Genomic DNA, 24036 nt, shown 5'->3' with positions numbered 1-24036 from the left:
TATTAACTCTGTGGGCTGAATTATAAGGAGGTTAGTAAAGTAAAATGTGATTTGATTGTAGTTTTTAAGATTGTAAAGGGTTTTGATAGGATGGGCGGAGAGAAACTTCCTCAGCAGATTGGTAAGTCAGGGACAAGGGACATACAGGTTTCCCTCACTATTCGAAGGTAGAGTGTTCCTATGAAATGGTTCGTAAGCTGGAATGTCGTAAAGTGAAGAAGCGATTACCATTTATTTATATGGAAAAAGTTTGAGCATTCACAGACCCAAAAAAAACCTACCAAATCATGCCAAATAACACACAAAATCTACAAACGTTGTAAAATAACAGTAACATATAGTAAAAGCAGGAATGATCTGTTAAGTACAGAGCCTATATAATGTAGGAATACTTTTCTGCAATTATTGCAGCACTGTCCACCGCAGCGAAAATCTCACACAAGTGCTCTTGGCAGCACTTGCGGCAAAAACGCAGCGCAAGCCCTCCTGGCAGAAGCACTCTTTCCAGTAACCTTTAAGCTACCAAATAACACATATAACATATATAACAAATAATAGCATTATGAAGGACCCCATGCACCCCTCATACAATCTCTTCTCCCTCCTGCCATCTGGGAAAAGGCTCCGAAGCATTCGGGCTCTTACGTCCAGACTATATAACAGTTTCTTCCCCCAAGCTATCAGACTCCTCAATACCCAAAGCCTGGACTGACACCTTGCCCTACTGTCCTGTTTATTATTTATTGTAATACCGGTACTGTTTTTTGTGCACTTTATGCAGTCCGGTGTAGATCTGTAGTCTAGTATAGCTTTTTCTGTGGTTTTTTTTTATTACGTAGTTCAGTCTAGTTTTTTGGACTGTGTCATGTAAACCATGATCCTGAAAAACGTTGTCTTATTTTTTTTATTAGTTTTTTTATACATTTTCTACATAACTACAGATAAAAAAAAACCCAGATCAAAATGAAGGACATTGATACAGTGCAAAAATAAACATACAATAACAATATGATACAAAGAAAGATAATTGAGAAAGCACACAAATTGAAAACATGTAAAATTAGTATCCTCCCCAAGCCCCGCAACACAACAAAAACTCCAGACCAACCACAACACAATATAGAGAGTATAAATCAGGACAATCAAACCCCCAAAGCTGTAAATACACTTAGCAACAGAAGATATTAATGCCTACTACCAAAAAAAAGGAGCTGAAAGCAAGGGACCGAAAAAAAACCCTTAGTTAAGAGGAACGTTATGAAAGTACTCAATAAAAGGTCCCCAGACCTAATGGAACTTTAAATCAGAATTAAGAACTGAATAATGAATTTTTTCAAGGTCTAAGCAGGCCATAAATTCGTTAAACCATTGAGCATGCATGGGCAGGGTAACATCTCTCCATCTAAGGAGGATTAAACGTCTAGCCAGGAGAGAGGCAAAAGATAATATTCGACACTTAGTCGAACTCAGACGTAAATCTGTCTCACCCCAGAAACCGAACAAAGCAATTAAAGGGTTAGGTTCTAGGTGGTGATTCAGAATATATGATAACGTTATGAAGACATCTTTCCAAAATTTCTCCAAGCTAGGACAAAACCAGTACATATGAATGAGAGAGGCCTCGCCCCTTTTGCATTTATCACAAAGCGGACTAATGTTAGGGTAAAATTGAGATAATTTAGATTTAGACATATGGGCTCTATGAACAATCTTAAACTGTAAAAGGCAACGGCGAGCACAAAGAGAGGTTGAATTAACCTATTTGAGAATCGAGTCCCAAGTCTCATCAGATAAGGAGGTATTTAAATCCTGCTCCCATGCCATTTTAATTTTATCCACAGGGGCACGTTGTAAGGCTGCTAATTTATCTCGAATAAATGATATTTAACCTTTACCTAGTGGATTAATGGAAAGAAATAAGTCCATAACATTTTTCTCAGGCATTTCAGGGAAGTTAGGAATTAAAGGAATAATAAAGTGTCTAATTTGGTGAGATCTAAAAAAAAAGAGCATTGGGCAGATTGAACAGCAGAGAGCTGTTGAAAAGAAGCGAAGCGATTATCAATAAAAAGATCTTCAAAATGTCTAATGCCCTTCCTATACCAATCATGGAATGCTGGGTCATACGTAGTAGGTTAAAAAAGGTGATTATGTAAGATAGGGCTAGAAATGGAAAAAGCATGGAAACCATAAAATTTCCTAAACTGAGCCCATATACGCAAAGTGTGTCTAACAAGAGGATTAACTATTAATCTGGACAAACTACTAGGGAGTACAGAGCCAAGAAGTGCAGAGATAGATAAATCTTTAGTGGAGCTCAACTCCATTGTCACCCAATTAGGGCACTCGGGTTGGCCATGGAAAAAAGACCAAAAGGTAGCATAACGTATATTGGCTGCCCAATAATATAAACGAAAGTTAGGTAAAGCCATGCCACCCTCTTTTTTAGGTTTTTGGAGATAGACTTTATTAATTCTAGAGCGCTTATTCTTCCACAGATATGACAAAATAATAGAGTCTAAGGAAGCAAAAAAAGATTTAGGAATAAAAATTGGGATTGATTGAAATAAATATAAAAGTTTAGAGAGAACATACATTTTAACAACATTAATACGACTTACCAAAGACATAGATAGAGGTGACCATTGTAACAGACTCTGTTTTATAGTATATGAAAGATTGGCAAAATTTTTACTAAAGAGATCTTTAAACTTCCTTGTGATTGTAATCGCAAGATAAGAAAATTGATTATGAACTACTTTAAAAGGGAGATCACGAAATGTTAATTTTTGTGCTTTATTAATTGGGAAAATTTCGCTCTTATGTAAATTAAGTTTATAGCCAGAGAACTGGCTAAACTGGTCAAGAAGTGAAAACGTTGGAGCTAAGGATATAGACTGATTTGAAAGAAAAAGTAATAAGTCATCAGCATAAAGAGAAACTTTATGCTCAACACCCCCTCTCCAAATCCCGGACAATTCAGGACAATTTCGAAATGCTATCGCCAAAGGTTCTATAGCCAAATCAGAGAAAGGGACTTAAAGGGCATCCCTGACGGGTGCCACGTTTGAGGTTAAATAACTAGGATTTCTGAAAATTAGTTAAAACAGAGGCAGTAGGACACAAATACAGCAATTTGATCCAAGAGATAAAACTTTGACCGAAGTCAAATTTTTCTAAAACTGCAAAAAGGTAGTTCCACTCTATACGATCAAATGCTTTCTCCGCATCGAGGGAAATAACACATTCAGGAATCCCAGTTGGAGGTGAATATAAAATGTTAAACAAACGCCGAATGTTAAGAAAAGGAAGATGGTTTTTAATAAAACCAGTTTGGTCATCAGAAATAATAGAGGGAATAACAGTTCCTAATCTATAAGCCAAAACTTTAGCCAAGATTTAACATCAACATTAAGCAAAGAAATCGGCCTATACGAGGAATGCTCTGTTGGGTCTTTACCCTTTTTTAATAAAAGAATAATAGATGCCTTATTAAAAGAGGGTGGCAATTTGCCGTAATTAAACGAGTCAGATAATACTGAGAATAACTGAGGAGAAAGAAGTGAAGAGAATGATTTATAAAATTCTACGGGGAACCCATCAGGTCCAGGAGATTTCCCTGAGGACAATGCAGAAATTGCAAAAGATATTTCTTCTGATACTATAGGTGCATTAAGTTTGGCTTTAAAATCAGATGAAAGCGAAGGAATATTCAGATTATTTTTAAAATGGTCAACAGAGATATTGTCATTCAAAGATTCAGAGGAATAAAGTTGAGAATAGAAAATTTTAAATGCGTCATTAATTTCTAAGTGATCCGATGTAAAGTCTCCATTCTCCTTCCAGATCTTTGTAATATGTTGTTTGGCTTTGAAACGCCTCAGCTGATTGGCTAGAAATTTACCAGATTTGTCACCATGAATGTAAAAGCGACTCTTACTTTCAAGAAGTTGGCGTTCGACAGGTTCAGTAGACAGAAGATTAAATTTAGTTTGAAGTTCTACACGTTTCTTGTATAGTTCAGGATTCTTAGTTTGAGCATACAGTTGATCCAATTCTTTAATCTGATTAATGAGGTCTACTCGATCTGCACAGGACTTTCTATTAAGATTTGCTGTATAGGAGATTATTTGACCTCTCAAATATGCTTTCATGGCATCCCAGACAATCTGGGATGACTCTTCAGGTGTTGTATTGGTGTTAAAATAAAAGGTTATCTGATCCTTAATAAATTTTAGAAAATCATCATCCGATAATAAAGTCGAATCAAACCACCAGTGCTTATTCCTCTGAGGGAGACCAGGAAAGTTTAAAGACAGAGTAATTGGGGCATGGTCAGAAATCAGTATACTCTGATAATCACAAGAATAGACAAATGGAATGAGTTGGTTATCGAGTAAGAAGTAGTCAATTCTAGTAAAGGTATGGTGAACATGTGAAAAAAAAGAATAATCTCTCTCAGTAGGATGAAGGAAACGCCATATATCAGAGATACCATAATTAGAGAGAAACGATTGAATAGCTAAGGCAGATTTAGTAGGTGGTCTAGTAACAGAGGACGATCGATCCAAATTAGGATCTAATCAACAATTGAAATCACCACCCAGTATAAGAGAGTATGAGCTTAAGTCTGGTAGTGAGGAAAAAAAACGTTCAAAAAAATTAACATCATCAAAATTGGTGGCATACAGGTTTGCTAGTACAACTTTAGTATTATATAGTTTACCAGAAACAATAATAAAATGGCCATTTGTATCAGATATCTTATTATGGAATTCAAAAGGAATATTTGAATTAATAAGGATGGAGACCCGCCCCCCCGCCCCCCCAGCTTTGGCGGCAAAGGATGAATGAAAATGCTGACCCGCCCACTTTGACAAAAGCCGGGAGTTATCAAAACAATGAATATGAGTTTCTTGAAGGAAGGCAATGTCAGCTTTGTGTTGTTTAATATGTGAGAAGACCTTCCTTCTTTTAACAGGGTGATTCAATCCCTTTACGTTCCAGCTCACAAATTTAAGTGTATTAGCCATTATCAATTGTTAATGCATAGAAGGCAGCAGGCATATAAAAAGTCAAGCAGTACAATAACAGTCTGGGAGCAAAAATGTAAACATAGATTCGTAGAATCAAAACATAAACATGTCCTGAGTAACAAAGGAAAGCAAAAGAAACAGTGAGTGGTGTTAGAACTGGAGAACCCACCCCACCCTCGCAACCCAAAACTAGATGGCTACCAAAAAAAGCAGCTAGCTCTACCAAAAAAACTAATCCAAATATGACTTCTAGTTCTGTGTCATTAACAACAGTTCCGTATAAATACTATAACAAATGGTAACTAGTTTATGCACTAGAAAACATAATTACAAATAGGAACAACTTCAACAGAAGTATAAAACTTAATACAAAGAAAATCAGAAGAAAACCAAAACTAACCTACCCGCGAAAAATTATAGAAGATTAAAAGAAAAAAAAAAGGGAGGGAGAAAAGGGGGAAATTATAGATTCAAGGAGAGTACTTATCAACCATTTACAGAAAAAAAAGCAAAACTTAAGCTGTGAATCAACCAACAGGGAGGCCTTCAATAAAAACTCCAAACCTCCAAAACAAGTTAGAGTCAATTGTAGAACTCTATAAATAAAGTTATACGAGAATAAAATAGATGACACAAGTACAATCTAAACGTCCGCAGGGAAACATTAAACTCAGATTATCTATTTAGAAAAAACGCACCAAGTCCAGGGAGGGATTGTCTACAGCCCTTAGAGTTTCAATAGATAATGTCTGAATTATTCAAGTAAAGTCTGAGTCCGGAAAAAATAGTTTTACTACGAGAGGTACTTATCCACCATTTTAGAAGGTCTGACCGGGTTCCGAAGGAGACTGGATGGCCGGAAGACTTCCAACAAATGCCTCACCCTCCTTTACTGATTTAAACCACTTATATTCTCCAGTAGTAAGTGTAATTCGGAGATCGGCTGGATTTCGAAGGGAGGGTCTGAGTCCACGATCAAAAAGCACTTTCATTACACCTTTAAACTCAGCACGCATCTTCAGAACCTGGGGGGCAAAATCCTCCACAAAACGAATGACTGAATTTTGAAAAGTAAAAGTACCTCTGCAGCGTGCCTCCATAATCAAACGGTTTTTCACCTGGTATTGATGAAAGCACAAAATTACCGGCCGTGGGTGGGGACCCAGAATTGCACGGGGAACGTAGATCCTGTGTGCCCTTTCAAGCTCAGGTGGATTCGGAAGAAAATCTTTCCCAAAAATCTCACAGAGAAAATCGGAAAAAAATTTCACGAGAGAGCCCTGTTCGGTGGCCTCTGGCAAACCAAGAATTCGTAGATTGCAACGTCTGCTCCGGTTTTCAAGATCCACTATTTTGGAAAAAAGTTTACAATTCTTCTCCTTTAGACTGGAGTAGAGAGTTTCAAGATATTGAACACGGCGTTTTAAATCTTCAGAAGTCGAGTCGATGCAAGATAAATGTTCAGCATGTTCTTCCATTCTAGCGTTGATCCGATCCAGTTTGACATCCAGCTGGTTGAAAGAAGTTCTAAATTCCTTTAAAATATCTTCTCGATGCTGTTCCAAAGCAGCGAGAATGTCAGCCGGCAAAGCCGTAGAAGATTCCTTTTTCCCAGTTTTAGTACTTTTGGTAGACATTATAAGATAGATGTGTTCGCAGGCAAGAAAAAGAGACCTAATAAAATACCTAACTAAGGTTTAAGAATGGAGACATATAGTGCAAAGATAGGGAGAATGACGGAGCAAAAGTTCGGAGCAGCTAAACAATCGCCATCTTACCGGAAGCTCCCACATTGTCTCATTTTTACTATGCACTGTATGAGCAGTTAAGGTCGAAATGACAATAAAAGTTGACTTGATAAAAATACACAACCTATATAAAGTAGAAATAATGTATGTACAGTGTAGTTACACTTACCAGAATTGAGAAGAGAGCGAGCACACTGTTGATGGTGTGTTAGGCTGAGTCGTCGGGGTTGGGGTGGTGGGAGGTAGAAGAGTCTGGGGTGTCATCTCCTCGTCTGTTTCCATCAGGGCAGGCAGATCACCTTCTTCTATGTCTGCCTGCCTTGTTGTCGAAGGTTGAGTTTTGTCATCTGCTGTGGCTGATGTGGAAGACTTGAAAAACAACAGTATGCTTGACTGCTTAGCCTCATGCATTTTTCTATCATACAATTCTTTGTAAGCACTCAAACCATCCTGTAAATATGCCCTAAGCCTATGTACCCTTTCAAAATTAAAGTCATACTTCTCTGCAATCATTGCAGCATTATCAATCGCAGTGAAAATCTCATGCAATTGCTTCCCGTTCAGTTCCTGGACGACTTCACATTTGGGCCGTTTGCTACTGCATTCAGCTTCAATTGTTAACCTTTCCTCTTCATCAGCTCTTCATCTGTCAGTTCTTGGTCATGGGATGCTAAAACCTCTTCAACATCATCTTTGTCAACATCCACAAACCCTTAGCCAAACTTACGATATCCTTACTTTGTTCACCACAATCAAAACACTTAATTATGTCTAGTTTTACGCTAAGTGTAACACCCTTACGCTCTCTTTTAGGCTTTTCCGATACCTTAGAACTCATCTTGCTAACGGATGCACAAAATAAATCAACATAGAGTACAGATGCTCACAGGCACGTGTTTAAGCTGTACCACCTAGAATGCAGTTCCGGGGGAGGAGCTTTGCTGCTCGGCGCGGGTTGCCTTTTTTCATAACAATGAAAACACCTTCTGTTAGCGAAAACAGGTAATTGATGTAGGTCTTTCGTAACAGCGAGGTGTCATAAAGCGAACGTCTGAAAAACCGGGGACACCTGTAGTTGAAAAATCAAAGCCAACGGTTAGCACACTTTTATATGGATAAGTTAATAAATGACACGTGATGCTGGATCAGATGTTAATTTTAAGTCTGAAATTAATAGAATTATATTAATTAAGGTATTCAAAGTACATTTATTATAAAAGAATGTACACATTATATAGCCTTGAGGTTCCTCTCCTAACAGGCAGCTACAAATCAAAGAAACCCAAAAACAAACCCCATATATATGAAAAAAGACTGTCTAACTCCCAATGTGTAGAGAATTAAAAAAACACATCATGTCCATAAGAAAATAAAACAATAAAATATCCCATAAAAAAAGACCATTGAGCACCCAGTGTCGATGAGAAAGAACATTGTGCAAGAGGTAACCGCAAACACAGTGTTTCTGAACTGAAGTCTGCAAAGAGAGTCTGAGACCCATAGTTCGGTGCAGAGCAGAGTGAATGTTGTGGAGCAGCGATCTTAATCGGCCTGTACCTTGCCTCGGGGCCCTGACACCTTGACCTTTTCAATCTGGCCTGGTGCTTAACTCTCCATCTAAACATTAGGTTCTGCTGCTTGGAGCAGCGATCTGAACTGGTTTGCTCCTTGCCACCTTGACTTTTCAATCTGGCCTGTTGTTTAAATCTTCTGAACAGCAGTTTCTGCTGCTGGGATACACTGGACTTTGCCGCCTTGATTCGGCCTGTAAATCACTGTCCAAACATTGTGTTCAGTTGCATCGATGTGCTCTGGGGCCCAGGCCCCGTGGCTTCAATTCAGCGTGTGTACAACCTTTCATGTTCTTCCGTACTCTTGGTGATAGGCCTGTCCCCTTTTTTTAAATAGATTTTTTTTTATATTTACAGAAAGAAAAAAAATTATCAACCCTTCCCCCTTCCCCTTAACCCCTCCCCCCTAACATATCCCTATAGAAAAAAAAGAAGAAAAAAGAAAGAAGAAAGAAAGAAAGAAAGAATGCCTGGATATCGGAAGATCCCCAAATGCTCTATGGAGTTCGTAATAGCTTTAATATGTATATTTATTTATTTCCCCAGATAACCAATAATTTTATCTTCAGAGCACCTATATACTTAATCCTATCTTTTGTAAATAAGGGCGCCAAATTTTCAGAAATATTTCATATTTATCTCTTAAATTGTAAGTAATTTTTTCAAGTGGAATGCGGCTAAAAATTTCATTCTTCCAATGATCTATACTTAAGTATGAATCCGATTTCCAAGTAACTGGAATAGCCTTTTTGGCTACTGCCAATGCAATTTTTATGAATTCTTTCTGATATTTATTCCATTTGGATTTCGATTTTATCCCTTCAATATCGCCTAGTAAAAATAATGTTGTATTATGTGGAAGTTGTATTCCAATAATTTGTTCCAGTAAAACTCTTAAATTTGTCCAAAAAGGTTGAATTTTAAAACAAGACCAAGTAGAGTGTAAAAAAGTAGCAATTTTTTTGATTACATCGGAGGCATTGATCAGATAAATTTGGGTTTAAATTATTTATTTTTTGTGGTGTAATATATAATTGATGTAAAAAATTATATTGCACTAGTCTTAGCTGGACATTTGTTGTATTTGTCATACTGTCAAGACATAGTCTTGACCAATTTGTTTCTTCAATTTTAATATTCAAATCAGTTTCCCATTTTTGTCTTGACTTATGAATTCCTTGTTTAATTGCCTGCTTTTGAATCAAACTATACATACAAGAAATAAATTTTTAAATTTTTCCTTTGAATTAAAATTTCTATTTCATTAGGTTTCGGCAATAACATTGTTTGACCCAATTTATCTCTTAAATAAGCCCTTAATTGGAAATAACAAAAAAGAGTGTTGTTTGATATTTTATATTTATTCTTTAATTGATCAAATGACATTAATATACCTCCTTCAAAACAATCTCCTATATATCTAATCCCTTTTTGAAACCAGTTGTATAAAAGTTGGTTATCCATTGTAAAAGGAATGTTTATTTTGAATTAAAGGTCTCTTTGCTAATAAAGATCTCTTTATCTCATCATCAACATTTATCTTATTCCATAAATCAATCAAATGTTTTAATAGAGGAGATTCTTTCTTTTCCCGTATCCATTTAGATTCCCACTTATATATAAAATCTTCTGGTATATTTTCTCCTATTTTATCTAGTTCTATTCTAATCCATGCCGGTTTGTCTTCATCAAAAAAAATGCAATAAATCTAAGTTGATTTGCTTTATAATAATTTTTAAAGTTTGGAAGTTGTAACCCTCCTAGGTCAAATTTCTAAGTCAATTTTTCAACAATATTCTTGACATCTTACCTTTCCAAAGGAGAACTTCCTCACACATTTATTTAACTCTTAAAAAAACTTATACGGTAATTGTATTGGTAGTGTTTGGAATAAATATTGTAATCTAGGGAATACATTCATTTTTACAGCATTTACTCTGCCTACTAATGTTATTGGTAACATCATCCATTTATCAAGATCTTCTTGAATTTTTTTCAATAATGGTAAATAATTTATATAAATTCTTTATATCATTATCAACTCTTACACCTAAATATTTTATACCATTTATCGGCCATCTAAATTGAGTTATTAATTGACACTGACTATAAGCCTTTAGTAAGGGGTAGAATTTCACTTTTATCCCAATTTATTTTGTAGCCTGATATTTTCCCATATTCTTCCAATCTAGAAGATAATTTACGCAGCGAATACAATGGGTTTGTTAAATAAAGCAAAACATCGTCTGCAAATAAATTATCTTATACTCCTCCTGGTTAACTCTGAAACCCATAATATCTGGGTCTGTTCCAATTAATTCAGCTAATGGTTCTATCGCCAACACAAATAAAGAAGGTGATAATGGACAACCTTGTCTAGTTGACCTTGTTAACTGAAATGGTGTTGAAATTTGACCATTTGTCATTACTTTAGCTTTGGGATTAGTATTTAAGGTTTTAATCCATTTTATAAAAGATTTTCCTAACCCATACTTTTCCAATACCTTAAATAAAAAAAATCCATTCCAATCTATCAAATGCTTTTTCTGCATCTAAAGCAACTGCCACATTCATTTCCTCCCTCTTTTGTGCCAGATGAATTATACTAAGTAACCGAGTTACATTATCTGCCGATTGTCTATTTTTGATAAATCCTGTTTGATCCATATGTATTAATTTTGGAAAGTATTTAGATAATCTATTAGATAAAACTTCTGCTATTATTTTATAGTTAGTGTTCAACACAGAAATAGGTCTATATGATGTTGGCTTTAAAAGATCTCTATCTTTTTTGGCAATACTATTAAAATAGCTGTCGAAAAAGATTCTGGAAGTTTATGCGTTCTTTCCACTTGGTGTATTAACTCCATAAAAGGAGGAATTAGTAAATCTTTAAACTTCCTGCAAAATTCGGGGGGAAAACCATCTTCTCCTGGGGATTTATTACTCTGAAGTGATCCTAGAGCTTCTTCGACATCTTTAATGTAAAAGGCATATCTAATCCCTTCTGTTCTTCCGAATTCAATTTTGGAAGAGTTGTTTGTGATAAAAACCTTTCTATCTCAACATTATCATTTTGTGATTCTGATTGATACAGTTCAGAATAAAAATTCTTAAAAATTTCATTAATTTCTAAAGGTTTATAAGTAATTTTATTTACACTGGTTCTAATTGCATTTATCGTTTTGGAAGTCTGGTCTGTTTTTAACTGCCAAGCAAGAATGTTGTGTGCTCTTTCACCTAGTTCGTAATATTTCTGTTTAGTTCTCATAATTGCTTTTTCTGCTCAGTATGTCTGAAGTGTATTATATTGTAACTTCTTGTTAACAAGTTGTCTTCTTTTTTCTTCTGTGATATATCTTTGAGATTCTTTTTCTAATTTCGTAATCTTTCTCCAATTGATCTGTTTCTGCCATGTATTCCTTCTTAGTTTTAGAAGTATAACATTATCTGACCTCTCAAATATGCCTTCATTGCTTCCCATACTATAAATTTATCAACTGAATGTAAATTTGTATCTTAAAAAAACTGAATCTGCTTTTCATGAAATCACAAAAATCTTGATATTTTAATAATACTGAATTAAATCTCCATCTGTAAATCGATTCCTCTTTATCCATCATTATCATTGTCATTATCAAGGGGGAATGATCTGACAATATTCTTGCTTTATATTCCATATTTTTCTGTCTTGAATATTCATTGATAATAGAAAAAATCTATCCTTGAATAAGTTTTATGTCTATTTGAATAAAATGAATAATACCTTCCTTTTGGATTAATTATTCTCCATATATCAATCAAATTTAAATCTTTTATCAATGATAAAGCTAATTTTGCTACTTTTGATTTTGTAACAACCTTTGTTGATCTATCTAAAACTGGGTCTAAACAAAAATTAAAATCTCTACCTATTAATATTTTGTCAGCCAAATTCAAAAAGGCCTCTTGTATAAATTTTACATCATTTTCATTTGGTGCATGAATATTCATAAGAGTCCATAGTTCTGAAAAAATTTGACAATGTATAATTACATATCTCCCCGCAGAATCAATTAATACATTTTGTATTTTAATTGGTAAAGTTTTATTAACCAAAATTGCAACTTCCCTCACCTTTGAGTTAGATGAAGCTGCGATAACATTTCCGACCCAATCTCTCTTTAATTTCTGATGTTCTATCTCTGTTAAGTGTGTTTCTTGTAAAAAAAGCTATATCTATTTTCATTTTCTTAATATATGTTAAAATTCTTTTTCTTTCCACCGGTCCATTAAGCCCATTAACATTAAAACTTTAAAAATTCAGTAAATTAGTCATTACTTTTAACAGGGTTACTCCAATCTATAATAATATCTAATCTTTCAACTTTGGTAGTACCTTGGGGAATCTTTTTAAAATTCTTCATGTTGCTATGTGTCTCCCCTCTGATCGTCCAGGCAAAGAAAGAAAGATAAAAGAAAAATAGATTGTAAAGAAAAAAAATAACAAAACACCCCCCTACTAATGTTGTGAATGAAAAAAAACACAACATTACCCCCCTCCATTGTACGGGACATGGCAATCGCCATGATTACACATGTGAATCCTGTAGCAATTGATCCGAAGTTCCCCCAGCTCCCCCGTAACATAAAAAAGTATATATAAGAGAAGAAAAAAATAATATCACTACTGTCGATTAATATTTCTCAAATTTTAACCTTTCTCCCCTGTATCATATAATTAAGAATATATTTAAATATTCTGTCCTTAAACATCCATCAATTCCATTCACTGTCCCTATCTTCATCTTTAATCCGTTTCACTTTTAAATCTTTGACTGTAATTAGTGAATATTTGGGAGTTCTTGTGCGAATTCTTCTGCATCCCGATAATCAGTAAAAAAAATCTTCTTTATCCGTCATCCAAAAAAATTATCAGGGTTGCCAGGTGGCGCAATATAAATTTATAGCCTTTTCCCCATAAAACTTTTTTGGCTGGGTTAAATCCCTTCTTTCTCTTCAAAAGGTCATAACTTATATCAGGATAGAAAAGAACTGTTTTCCCTTCTGTCATCAATAGCCCGTTTCTCTTTCTGGCACATTGGGTAGCCGCCTTCAGGATCTTTTCTTTATCTTGATATCTTAAGCATTTTATCAAGATTGATCGTGGGTTTTGATCAACTTGTGGTCTTGGTCTTAAGGCTCTGTGAGCCCTTTCAATTTCAATTAACTGGGTTCCTTCTTCCATTTCCAAAATTTCCAGGATCCATTTTTGAAAAAAATGTATTGGATCCTCTCCCTCTATACCTTCTAAGTCCAGCAATCTTAATATTGTTTCGTCTGCTAAAATTTTCAAGCACATCCATTTTTTCCAACAACTGTTTTCTTTCTGATGTTCAGGCAGGTATATTATCTTCCATTTTATTCACTCTATCAATGGTGTCTCCCATTGTTTCTTCCAAGTTTTTAATTTTCTTGTCCATTTTGTCCTGTCTTTTCATCATTTTATCAAACATAATCTTCATATTTTTATTATCTTTTTTATTACTTTTAATGCTTTTAATTCATGCATTATTTGCACCAAAGATTTTTTATGTCTCCAACCTCTTCCTGTTGCTCTTCTTTGTCTCTTCATCTTCATCTGATTTATCCAGAGAATCTGATTCCACCTCATCTTCACTTTCACTTTCAGTTCCAGTCGTAGCTGGAATTTGTAGTTTGGGTTGCTCGTGTTTGCGCATGCCCTTTCCTTCACGCACGCGCAATTCCTGTTGCTCTTTTTTTTTTGGAAACTGTTGATGTTGCCGCAGTTTTCTGTTCTGTATTGCCAGAGGTAAAATGCAGTTGAGCCCGAGGCTCTTTCATAGCGACCGGCCTCGATTCTTTTCCAACTTGTGTTGTCTTCAAAGTAGTAGTTTTCTTCTGCTTCTGTTTAGGAGGCATATCTTAAGACAATCCTGAATAGTTTATATGTAGTTTTAAAAAAAGTATTTACTAACTTTTCTTCACTTAAACGTTATTTTACTGGGTTTTTTACGGGAGAGCTGGATTTCCACGTCTCGATCCTACGTCATCACGTGACGTCCCCCCACGCCTGTCCCCTTGCCTTGCCTCGGTTCTGCCACATCAAATTGCCTCCAAGTCCAAAGGGAAATTGCAGACTATTTCTTGCGATGATTGTTTGCGAGAAAAAGTGTGGTTAACAAAGTATTTAGTTGCTATTCTTGTTTTGTTAGCCACTAGCCAGAAGTCGCTGAGGTTCACTGGTGCCATCTTACACCAGAAAAAAAAATTAACAAGTGAATATAATATTTATTTATTTTATGTAGAGATACAGAGCAGAATTGGCCCTTCTGGCCCTTTGAGGCATACAGCCCACTAACCCCCAAATTAACCCTCACTTAATCACAGGACAATTTACAGTGTCTAATTAACTTACTAACCAATAGGACTTTGGACTATGGGAGGAAACCCACATGGTCATGGAGAGAACATCCAAACAGACATCGGTGGGAATTGAACCTAGGTTGCTGGTGCTGAAAAGCATTATGCTAACTACTACACTACCATGCTGTCCCATAGGTCTTAGATCAGCTAAGATCTCAGTGGTGGAGCATGCTGTGTACTCCTGTGTACTAATAAGTGCTTTTGTTTTTCTGAATGCCTGTCTTATAAGTAATTGTATGCCTAAGATGTGTGCTATCTTGCATCTTTCATTTCTCAGATGTTCATTCAACAACTGCAAAGTACATTGCAAACAGTGACCCTGATGTTTCAATGGCGTTATGTATTGTCATTTTTTATTTGAGTCTATTCTTTTCATTGCTTTATGTTAGGATTTCAAGATATGGTAGAATATTTTAAAGTCATTAATTGCTTCACTCTTTCAGGTGCGAGTCATCCCTTTAGAGCTACAAAGACTCTTTGCTCAATTATTGCTTGCAGATCAGCTGGCAGCATCTACATCTGATTTAACTGACAGCTTTGGCTGGACAAGTAATGAGGTGAGTTTGCAACAGATTTTTAATATTGAATTTGAAAAAGCAATATCAATTTCAGCTGCTTAAGTGGAGAAAACCATGCATGATTTATATTACTTTTGACTCCTTATAGAAGTATAGAATAGTACAGCACATTGTTATTGTTGTTGTTCGTCCTTCGGAGTCGAAGACAACCACGACTTCTGTCAGGTGGAGAGTTTGTGACTGTGGGTCCAGAGGTGACTGGTGAGACCAATCTGTGCCCTGAAAGCTCGTCCATATATGGGACACATGAGGGTAGGTGCTGCAGTGGAAGTGGAGGTAGTTCGAGCCTTGTGCGCGGTGTGTTTCCTCTGAGCCTGTGTCTGATTTCTGCTGCATACGCTCCTTTAGTGGTCCTGCTCCACCAGGTTGGGCGGCCCAGAGCAAGCGATTCCCAGCTACTGGGATTGACGTTGAGGTCTTTGAGGGACACTTTGAGGCACTCTTTGAAACGTTTCTTCTGCCCTCCAACTGAGCGCTTGCCCTGGCTCAGCTCTCCATACAGCAGCTGTTTTGGTAATTGACTGTCAGACATCCTGATGACATGGCCAGCCCATCTGGCTTGGGCTTTCTATAGGAGGGTGTAGACATTGTGGGTGCTAGCCCGCTCCAGGACCTCCGTGTCTGGGACTTTGTCCTGCCATTGTACGTGGAGAAGTCTGCAGACGCAGCTCAAGTGGAAGTGGTTGAGCTGTTTAGCGTGTCTGCTGTAGACAATCCAGGTCTTGCTGGCATAGAGGAGGGTGGTGAGAACCACTGCTCGGTAGACCTTCAGCTTGGTGGTAAGGCTGAGTCCTCTCTGCTCCCATACATTCTCACGGAGTCTCCCAAAGGCAGCACTTGCTTTGGTAATTCTGTTGCTGATCTCTGCATCTATGTTCACCACTCGTGTTAGAGTACTGCCCAGATAAGTAAAGCTGTCTACTGCCAGTAGCTTCTGCCCCTTTACTGTGATGTGTGGTTCCTGGTAGGGCTTTCTGGGTGTGGGCTGATACATAACTTTGGTCTTTTTGGTGCTAATTGTAAGTCCGAAGTTGTCACAGGCTCGTGAGAAGCAGTCCATTTCTCGCTGCATCTTCTGCTCTGTGCTGGCGTTGAGGGCGCAATCATCAGCGAATAAGAGGTCTCTGATGACGGTCTCCTTTACCTTTGTAACAGCCTGTAGACGCCGGAGGTTGAATAGCCCACTGCCAGTCCTGTATCTGACGTGTATACCATCCTGACAATCGCAGAAGGCATCATTCAGCATAGCAGAGAAGACCATGCTAAAGAGTGTAGGGGTGAGAACGCATCCTTGCTTCACACCGTTCGTCACTGGGAAGGCTTCTGACTCGTCATCATCATCCAAAACTTTCACCATCATGCCATCGTGGAACTGCCGAACAATCGTGATGAACCTGCTAGGGCAGCCAAACTTCTCCATTATCTTCCATAAGCCATTTCTGCTGACCGTATCAAATGCCTTGGTCAGATCGACAAAGGTCATAAAGAGGTCGCTGTGCTGCTCTTGACATTTTTCCTGGAGTTGGCGTGCAGCAAATATCATGTCGACAATTCCATGCTCTGCACGGAAGCCACACTGGCTTTCTTGGAGGATACCTTGCTCAAGGTGTTGGAGAAGGTGATTAAGCAGGGAGTGAGCCAAGATCTTCCCAGCTATGGACAGGAGGGAGATGCCTCTGTGATTGTCACAAGTCTGGTGGTTGCCTTTCCTCTTGTAGATGTGGACTATACTGGCATCTTTCAACTGTTGCGGGACCTTTCCTTCGTTCCACATAGACTGGAAGAGCTCAATCAGCTTCTGTATCATGAATGGGCCTCCTGCTTTGTAGACTTCAGCAGGGATTGCATCTTTGCTACAAGAAAGTTGCCTGATGGCTTTTCTGATGACTTCTTCTGTGGGGAGGTTGCCAAGGTCCAGGTTGATCTCCACCTGAGGTAGGCGAGCAATGGCCTCATCATTGATTTCGGCAGGGCAGTTGAGGACCTGGTTGAAGTGTTCAGCCCACCTCTCCAAAATCTGCTTTTTCTCTGTCAGCAGCCGAGTCCCATCTGCACTGAGGAGGGGGGAGGAGCTAGAGGACTGAGGTCCATACATAGCCTTCAAAGTGTCGTAGGAACGCTTGGTGTCGTGACTGTCTGCGTAGCCCTGGATCTCATTGGCCTTATTGCTGAACCAGACATCTTACATCTCATGGAGTTTCTTCTGCACTTTCTGTCTTGCACTGGCAAAGGCATCTATCTTTGCTTGTGAAGTGGGATCGTTCTGGTGCACTCTGAACAGTTGGTGTTTCTCTGACAACAGTGCCTATATCTCCTCGTTGTTGTCATCGAACCAGTCTTGATGTCTATGGATTGCTGGTCCGAGGTGTTCGAGAGCGGTAGAGTGGACTGCATCTCTGAAAGCCATCCACTGCTCTTCAATGCTGGTGTGGTCATCCTGGGGTGTGTCAAGCAGCCTGCTATCTAGGTCTTCACAAGATTCTTCTGCAACTACGCTGCTCTTCAGCTTGGAGACATTGAGCCTCTTTGCAGTCTTCTGACCTTGGGGTCTTCTCACAGGCAGGATGCGAAGTTTAAACTTGGACACTATGAGTCGATGATCCGTCCAGCAGTCGGCACCACACATGGCCTTTGTCACTCTCACGTCTTGTCAGTCCCTCTTTCTGGTGATGACATAGTCAATCAGATGCCAGTGCCTAGAGCGTGGATGCATCCAAGATGTTTTGTTACGGGTAGGGAGGCGGAATAGGGTGTTGGTGATGACAAGGTCATGCGTAGTGCATGTCTTGAGGAACAGCAGGCCATTGCTGTTACACTTGCCAAACCATGTCTTCCAAGAATCCCTTCCCAGGTGTGGTAATCTGTCCCCACTCTGGCGTTAAAGTTCCCGAGGACAATAAGCTTCTCTGACTGTGGAACTGCTGCTATGAGGGCGCGTCAACTTCTTCATAGAACTTATCTTTGATGTCATCTGGATTGGTCATCGTTGGGGCACATGCGCTGATCAGCGTTGCACTCCTCTTATTGCCAAGTGGGAGCCGAAGCGTCATCAGGTGATCGTTGATGCCCTCTGGAAGCTTGGCAAGTTTACGAGCGAGGTGGGATTGGATGGCAAATCGAACGCCAGCCTCTCATCGATCAGTGCTGCTGCGACCGCTCCAGAAGAAGGTGTACCCACCACCATGTTCTGTAAGCTGGCCCTTGTCTGCTAGGCATGTTTCGCTGAGTGCTGCAATGTCCACGTTATAGCGGGCTAGTTCTTTGGCGACCAGTGCTGTTCTTTCTGGTCTGACAGCCTTGGTGATGTCAAGCAGAGTTCGCACGTTCCACGTGCTAAGGTTAAGCACCTTCACTTTTGTCTTCTTTGTAGCTCGACTGCTGAGTGGGATCCCTGCCAGCCGCGGTGTGCTGGCCAGGGTAAGATGAAGCAGGCTATGTTTGAGGCACCTTTTCTAGCCCCTTCCTCCATGGAGGTGAGCAGAGTGATTCCTAGAGGACTGCTCAGACACCCAGGGAGCTGCCGAGCTCCACTGCTGCTTCATTCCAGCGGAGAACGACCCAATGCCCCGGGCCGCCTGTGTGCAGGTTTGTGACTACAGCTTGCAGTGTATCCACACCTGCTGCTTCGCCACTCGCCCATCGCCACAGGACTTGAAGTTTTTTAGCGGAATGGGTTTTGAGTCGTGACTTGCGCTTGACTTGGATTAAAGTGAGGGAGAGTTGTGCAAATCGTCAGCCTCACTCTCTCGTCCTGACCTATCTGTATCCAGTTGCAAGATGGAGTTGAGACGGTTGGAGATAAGTCGGGATGCAGTGGATGGCCAGCAGTGTCCTACGTGTCTCACTGTGCCCTGATTGCGCTCTACAATGCTTTGCTGGGTCCGCCTTTCTACTCGTTGGACCGCCAAGTGGTGGTCTCCTCCATGTAGTCAGCCGAATTCAGTCTTCGCATGCGTAGGTAGACCAGCCCTAACTCACTGAGGGTTTGAGGTTCATCGGCTACCCTCACCAGGTTTTGCCGGCCAGTCAAAGCCGTTGCCTGGGGTGTGGCTGCTGTTGCATGCAAACAGCTACAAGGAACCACCAGTGAGAGCTGAGTGTCAGGTGAGGACCAATGCGGACGAACTACTCAGAAGAGTACAATGTGTTCCCTGTCAGAGGTACTACCTCTCCCTAACACCCCATACACCCCAGTACAGCACATTACAGGCCCTTCGGCCCACGATGTTGTGCCGACCCTCAAACCCTGCCTCACATATAACCCCCCACCTTAAATTCCTCCATATACCTGTCTAGTAGTCTCTTAAACTTCACTAGTGTATCTGCCTCCACCGCTGACTCGGGCAGTGCATTCCACGCACCAACCACTCTCTGAGTGAAAAACCTTCCTCTAATATCCCCCTTGAACTTCCCTCCCCTTACCTTAAAGCCATGTGCTCTTGTACTGAGCAGAGGTGCCCTGGGGAAGAGGCGCTGGCTGTCCACTCTGTCTATTCCTCTTAATATCTTGTACACTTCTATCATGTCTCCTCTCATCCTCCTTCTCTCCAAAGAGTAAAGCCCTACCTCTGATCATAATCCATTCTCTCTAAACCAGGCAGCATCCTGGTAAATCTCCTCTGTACCCTTTCCAATGCTTCCACATCCTTCCTATAGTGAGGCGACCAGAACTGGACACAGTACTCCAAGTGTGGCCTAACTAGAGTTTTATAGAGCTGCATCACTACATCGCGTCTCTTAAACTCTATCCCTTGACTTATGAAATCTTACACCCCATAAGCTTTCTTAACTACCTTATCTACCTGTGAGGCAACTTTCAGGGATCTGTGGACATGTACCCCCAGATCCCTCTGCTCCTCCACACTACCAAGTATCCTACCATTTGCTTCGTACTCTGCCTTGGAGTTTGTCCTTCCAAAGTGTACCATCTCACACTTCTCCGGGTTGAATTCCATCTGCCACTTCTCAGCCCACTTCTGCATTCTATCAATGTCTCTCTGCAATCTTCAACAACCCTCTACACTATCTACACCACCATCAACCTTTGTGTCGTCTTCAAACTTACCAACCCACCTTTCTGCCCCCACATCCAGGTCGTTAATAAAAATCACAAAAAATAGAGGTCCTAGAACAGATCCTTGTGGGACACCACTAGTCACAACCCTCCAATCTGAATGTACTCCCTCCACCATGACCCTCTGCCTTCTGCGGGCAAGCCAATTCTGAATCCACCTGGCCAAACTTCCCTGGATCCCATGCCTTCTGACTTTCTGAATGAGCCTACTGTGCGGAACCTTGTCAAATGCCTTAGTAAAATCCATGTAGATCACATCCACTGCACTACCCTCATCTATATGCCTGGTCACCACCTCAAAGAACTCTATCAGGCTTGTTAGGCATGATCTGCCCTTCACAAAGCCATGCTGACTGTTCCTGATCAGACCATGATTCTCTAAATGCCCATAGATCCTATCTCTAAGAATCTTTTCCAACAGCTTTCCCACCACAGACGTAAGGCTCACTGGTCTATAATTGCCTGGACTATCCTTAGTACCTTTTTTGAACAAGGGGACAACATTCGCCTCTCTCCAATCCTCCGGTACCATTCCTGTGGACAATGAGGACATAAAGATCCTACCCAGAGGTTCAGCAATCTCTTCCCTTGCCTCTTGAAGCAGCCTGGGGAATATTCCGTCAGGCCCCGGGGACTTAGCCGTCCTAATATATTTTAACAACTCTAACACCTCCTCTCCCTTAATATCAACATGCTCCAGAACATCAACCTCACTCATATTCCCCTCACTGTCATCAAGTTCCCTCTCAGTGGTGAATACCGAAGAGAAGTATTCATTGAGGACCTCGCTCACTTCCACAGCCTCCAGGCACATCTTCCCACTTTTATCTCTAATCGGTCCTACCTTCACTTGTGTGAAGTAAGACCACACTTGGAGAATCGTGCTCTGTTCTGGACATCCAGGTATAGGAAGGTTATCTGAGTTGGAAAGGGTGCGTGAGGAGGCTACTGGGATTAGGAGGCCTTAAATTGAAAGGAGAGGCTGTATTGGCTGGAATATTTTTCCCTGTGGCATAGGACTCTGAGGTATAAGATTATACAAGTATATCAAATCATGAGGGGTATCGATAAGGTGAATGGTCACAGTCTTTTTTCCAGAGTAAGGGGTTCTAGAATTAGGAAGTACAGGTTTAAGGTGAGAGTGGAAAACTTAAAAGGGGTAACTTTTTTTTACACAAGAGGATGGTGAATGTTTGGAACATGCTGCCAGATGAAGTGGTGGAGGCAGATACAATTACAATGATTAAAAGGCCTTTGGGTAGGTACTTGGATAGGAAAAGCTTAACAAAATCCCAGTCTAATGGAGGAAAATGGGATTGATGTATACAGAATTTGTGATTGGCTTGGACGAAGTGAGTAGAAAGCTCTTGCTTCTGTACTGTACTTTTGTATGATTTTCAGTTTGAAGCTAAGAGATGACTAAGCATGAGTAAAAATGTAGACTTTCTAGTTGCTTAGTGAATCAGGAGAATCTCTGCGGGAATTCAAGAAAGAATGGCTGAGTTGGTGGATGGAAGGAATGGGAGGATGTGAAGAAGATTGGAAACAGAATGCTATCTGCAATAAAAGAATGAGACCACAGGGATTTATAAATTTAAGTCTCACGAACTGGGCAATGGCGTGTGTAACACTGATGTGCTACCATTCCGAGAGCCTTTCAAGGATCTGCTTCTGGAGGATTGATTGAAGGTACAATTGAATGTTTAAATTATTTTACAGGAAACCAGTCAACATGATGTGCAAGAATTAAATCGAATTCTGTTCAGTGCGCTGGAAAGCTCTTTAGTCGGTACCTCTGGACATGACCTCATTAATAGACTGTACCATGGAATAGTTGTTAACAAGATTTTCTGTGAGGAATGTGGCAACATTAGTGAAAGACAGGTGAGAAATTACTTTTTTTTGGAACCAATGACAGTACCAACTTTAGCAAGTTGATTTCTCAAGTACCATACAAATCATGAGATTTGATCTCTTCTGTGTTACAAAGTGAACCCCCTTGGAAGACAGGATACCTTCTGAGGTTAAAAAAACAAAGACATAGGTCATGAGCCCCAGAAGATTAAAACTAAAATTTTAAAGATTTATGGTGTTTCTAAGTATTGGGAAATGGGAAGTACAAGAAAGAAAAACTACCACTGTTATAGAATGATATAGTGGAAAACAAGGCTCATTGGCTGATATTTGTAAAAGCTGGCTGATAGATTTATCTAGATGTTTTCCCTGTTATGCACTTTCCCTATCGGTGTATACAGTTGGCCCTCCTTCTCCGCAGATTCCACATGCGTGAATTCAACCAACCGCAGTTCACGAAAACCCGGAAGTGCTCTTCCAGACTTTTTTTCTTGTCATTATTCCCTAAACAATGCAGTATAACAACCATTTTACATAGCAGTTATATTGTATTAGGTATTATAAGTAATCTGGAGATGATTTAAAGTATACGGGAGGATGTGCATGGATTATTGTGCATTGGGATTGAAAAAAATCGGAAGTTCTTTTACTAAGTAAGTTGGAACAGATGCATCTGGTGTTATTTAGCATCATTTAGTCAAATGTTTGTCTTAGTATATATTTTACCTTTCTATGCATATAAAACACTTAAGAACGTATGTTTCAGTGCAGGGCTTGGAAATGGAAGTTCTCGGGACTCAGGACAGATCACTCCGGAGGGTGCTAATTAAACCACTGCGTTGCTTAGTAATAATTGTGGCTTTCATTGGGGCAGAGCCTTTCTCACTTTATCCTTCAAAATTGTTCCGATTGTTGACCGACGTAGCCTAACGCTTTTCCAATGACCGATGGCATTTCACCTTTTTCCGATCACTTTATTATTTCCACTTTATTTTCGATCGTGATTATTTTCGTGAACAGAAACCCTAAGATAGGTTGCATAAGGGACTTGAGCACCCGCGAATTTTGGTATCCACAAGGAGTCCCGGAACCAATCCCCCGCAGATAAGGAGGGCCGACTTTAATTATTTTTCAGCTGGAATAATTTTTTGATGATTCTATCAAAACTGTACATGGTTTTAATTACTTCCATCAAATCTCTTAACAAGAGAAATATGAGTTTTTCCACCCTGTCTAACTAAAGATGCTCTTCCTGGTATAATTTATGTTCTGTTTTCTTTTGCACAATCTCTCTTGCATGATGGTCTTTGTAAAGAATAATGCACTGAATTTAATATATTCAGGCCAGATTTAGTGGAATCTGATAACTGCCCTTAGTCGCTGGCTGTATTTAGCCCATGCCTGAACATATCTGCTTCGGTCACAGGAGGTTTATCACACTGTCCTAAGTGATGGCAGGGTCTCTAGTAGCATACCGAAGGAATTAACTCCTGAAATATCAATGATGGTTTTGACAGTAATTTGCTTTATTTGTTACATGTACTGAGATAACGGTGAAAATCTTTTGCTTGCATGCCATCCTGATAGATCATGCTAACACAAGTGAATTGAGATATTTCAAAAGGAAAACAAAGCAGTGAAAAACATAGTGTTACAGGTACAAAATAGACAAATAAAGTACAAGGACTGTAATGATGGAGTTCGCCTTTGTCATTTAAGACTCTTGAATTGAATTGACTATTACTTACA

At 39.4% G+C, this 24036-nt stretch overlaps 1 protein-coding gene across 4 annotated transcripts in view; it reads left to right on the top strand.

The window, feature by feature from the left end:
- The window catches only part of usp40 (ubiquitin specific peptidase 40), a 137698-nt gene that overhangs the window by 12842 nt on the left and 100820 nt on the right, over positions 1–24036 (top strand). For 3 of the 4 annotated variants that reach the window (XM_059967269.1, XM_059967267.1, XM_059967268.1), the window contains exons 4-5: positions 15225–15338; positions 22153–22317. In XM_059967269.1, the coding sequence (XP_059823252.1) occupies positions 15225–15338; positions 22153–22317 (279 nt within the window). Of the gene's footprint in view, positions 1–7118; positions 7787–8712; positions 8860–15224; positions 15339–22152; positions 22318–24036 lie in introns of those variants that run through there. The other variant, XM_059967270.1, reaches the window with a different exon arrangement.

Source organism: Hypanus sabinus, chromosome 4 (assembly GCF_030144855.1).
Source record: "Hypanus sabinus isolate sHypSab1 chromosome 4, sHypSab1.hap1, whole genome shotgun sequence".
NCBI classification, from domain to species: domain Eukaryota; kingdom Metazoa; phylum Chordata; class Chondrichthyes; order Myliobatiformes; family Dasyatidae; genus Hypanus; species Hypanus sabinus.
Note: the sequence above shows the minus strand (reverse complement) of the source record. Positions and strands in the feature narration are given on the sequence as shown.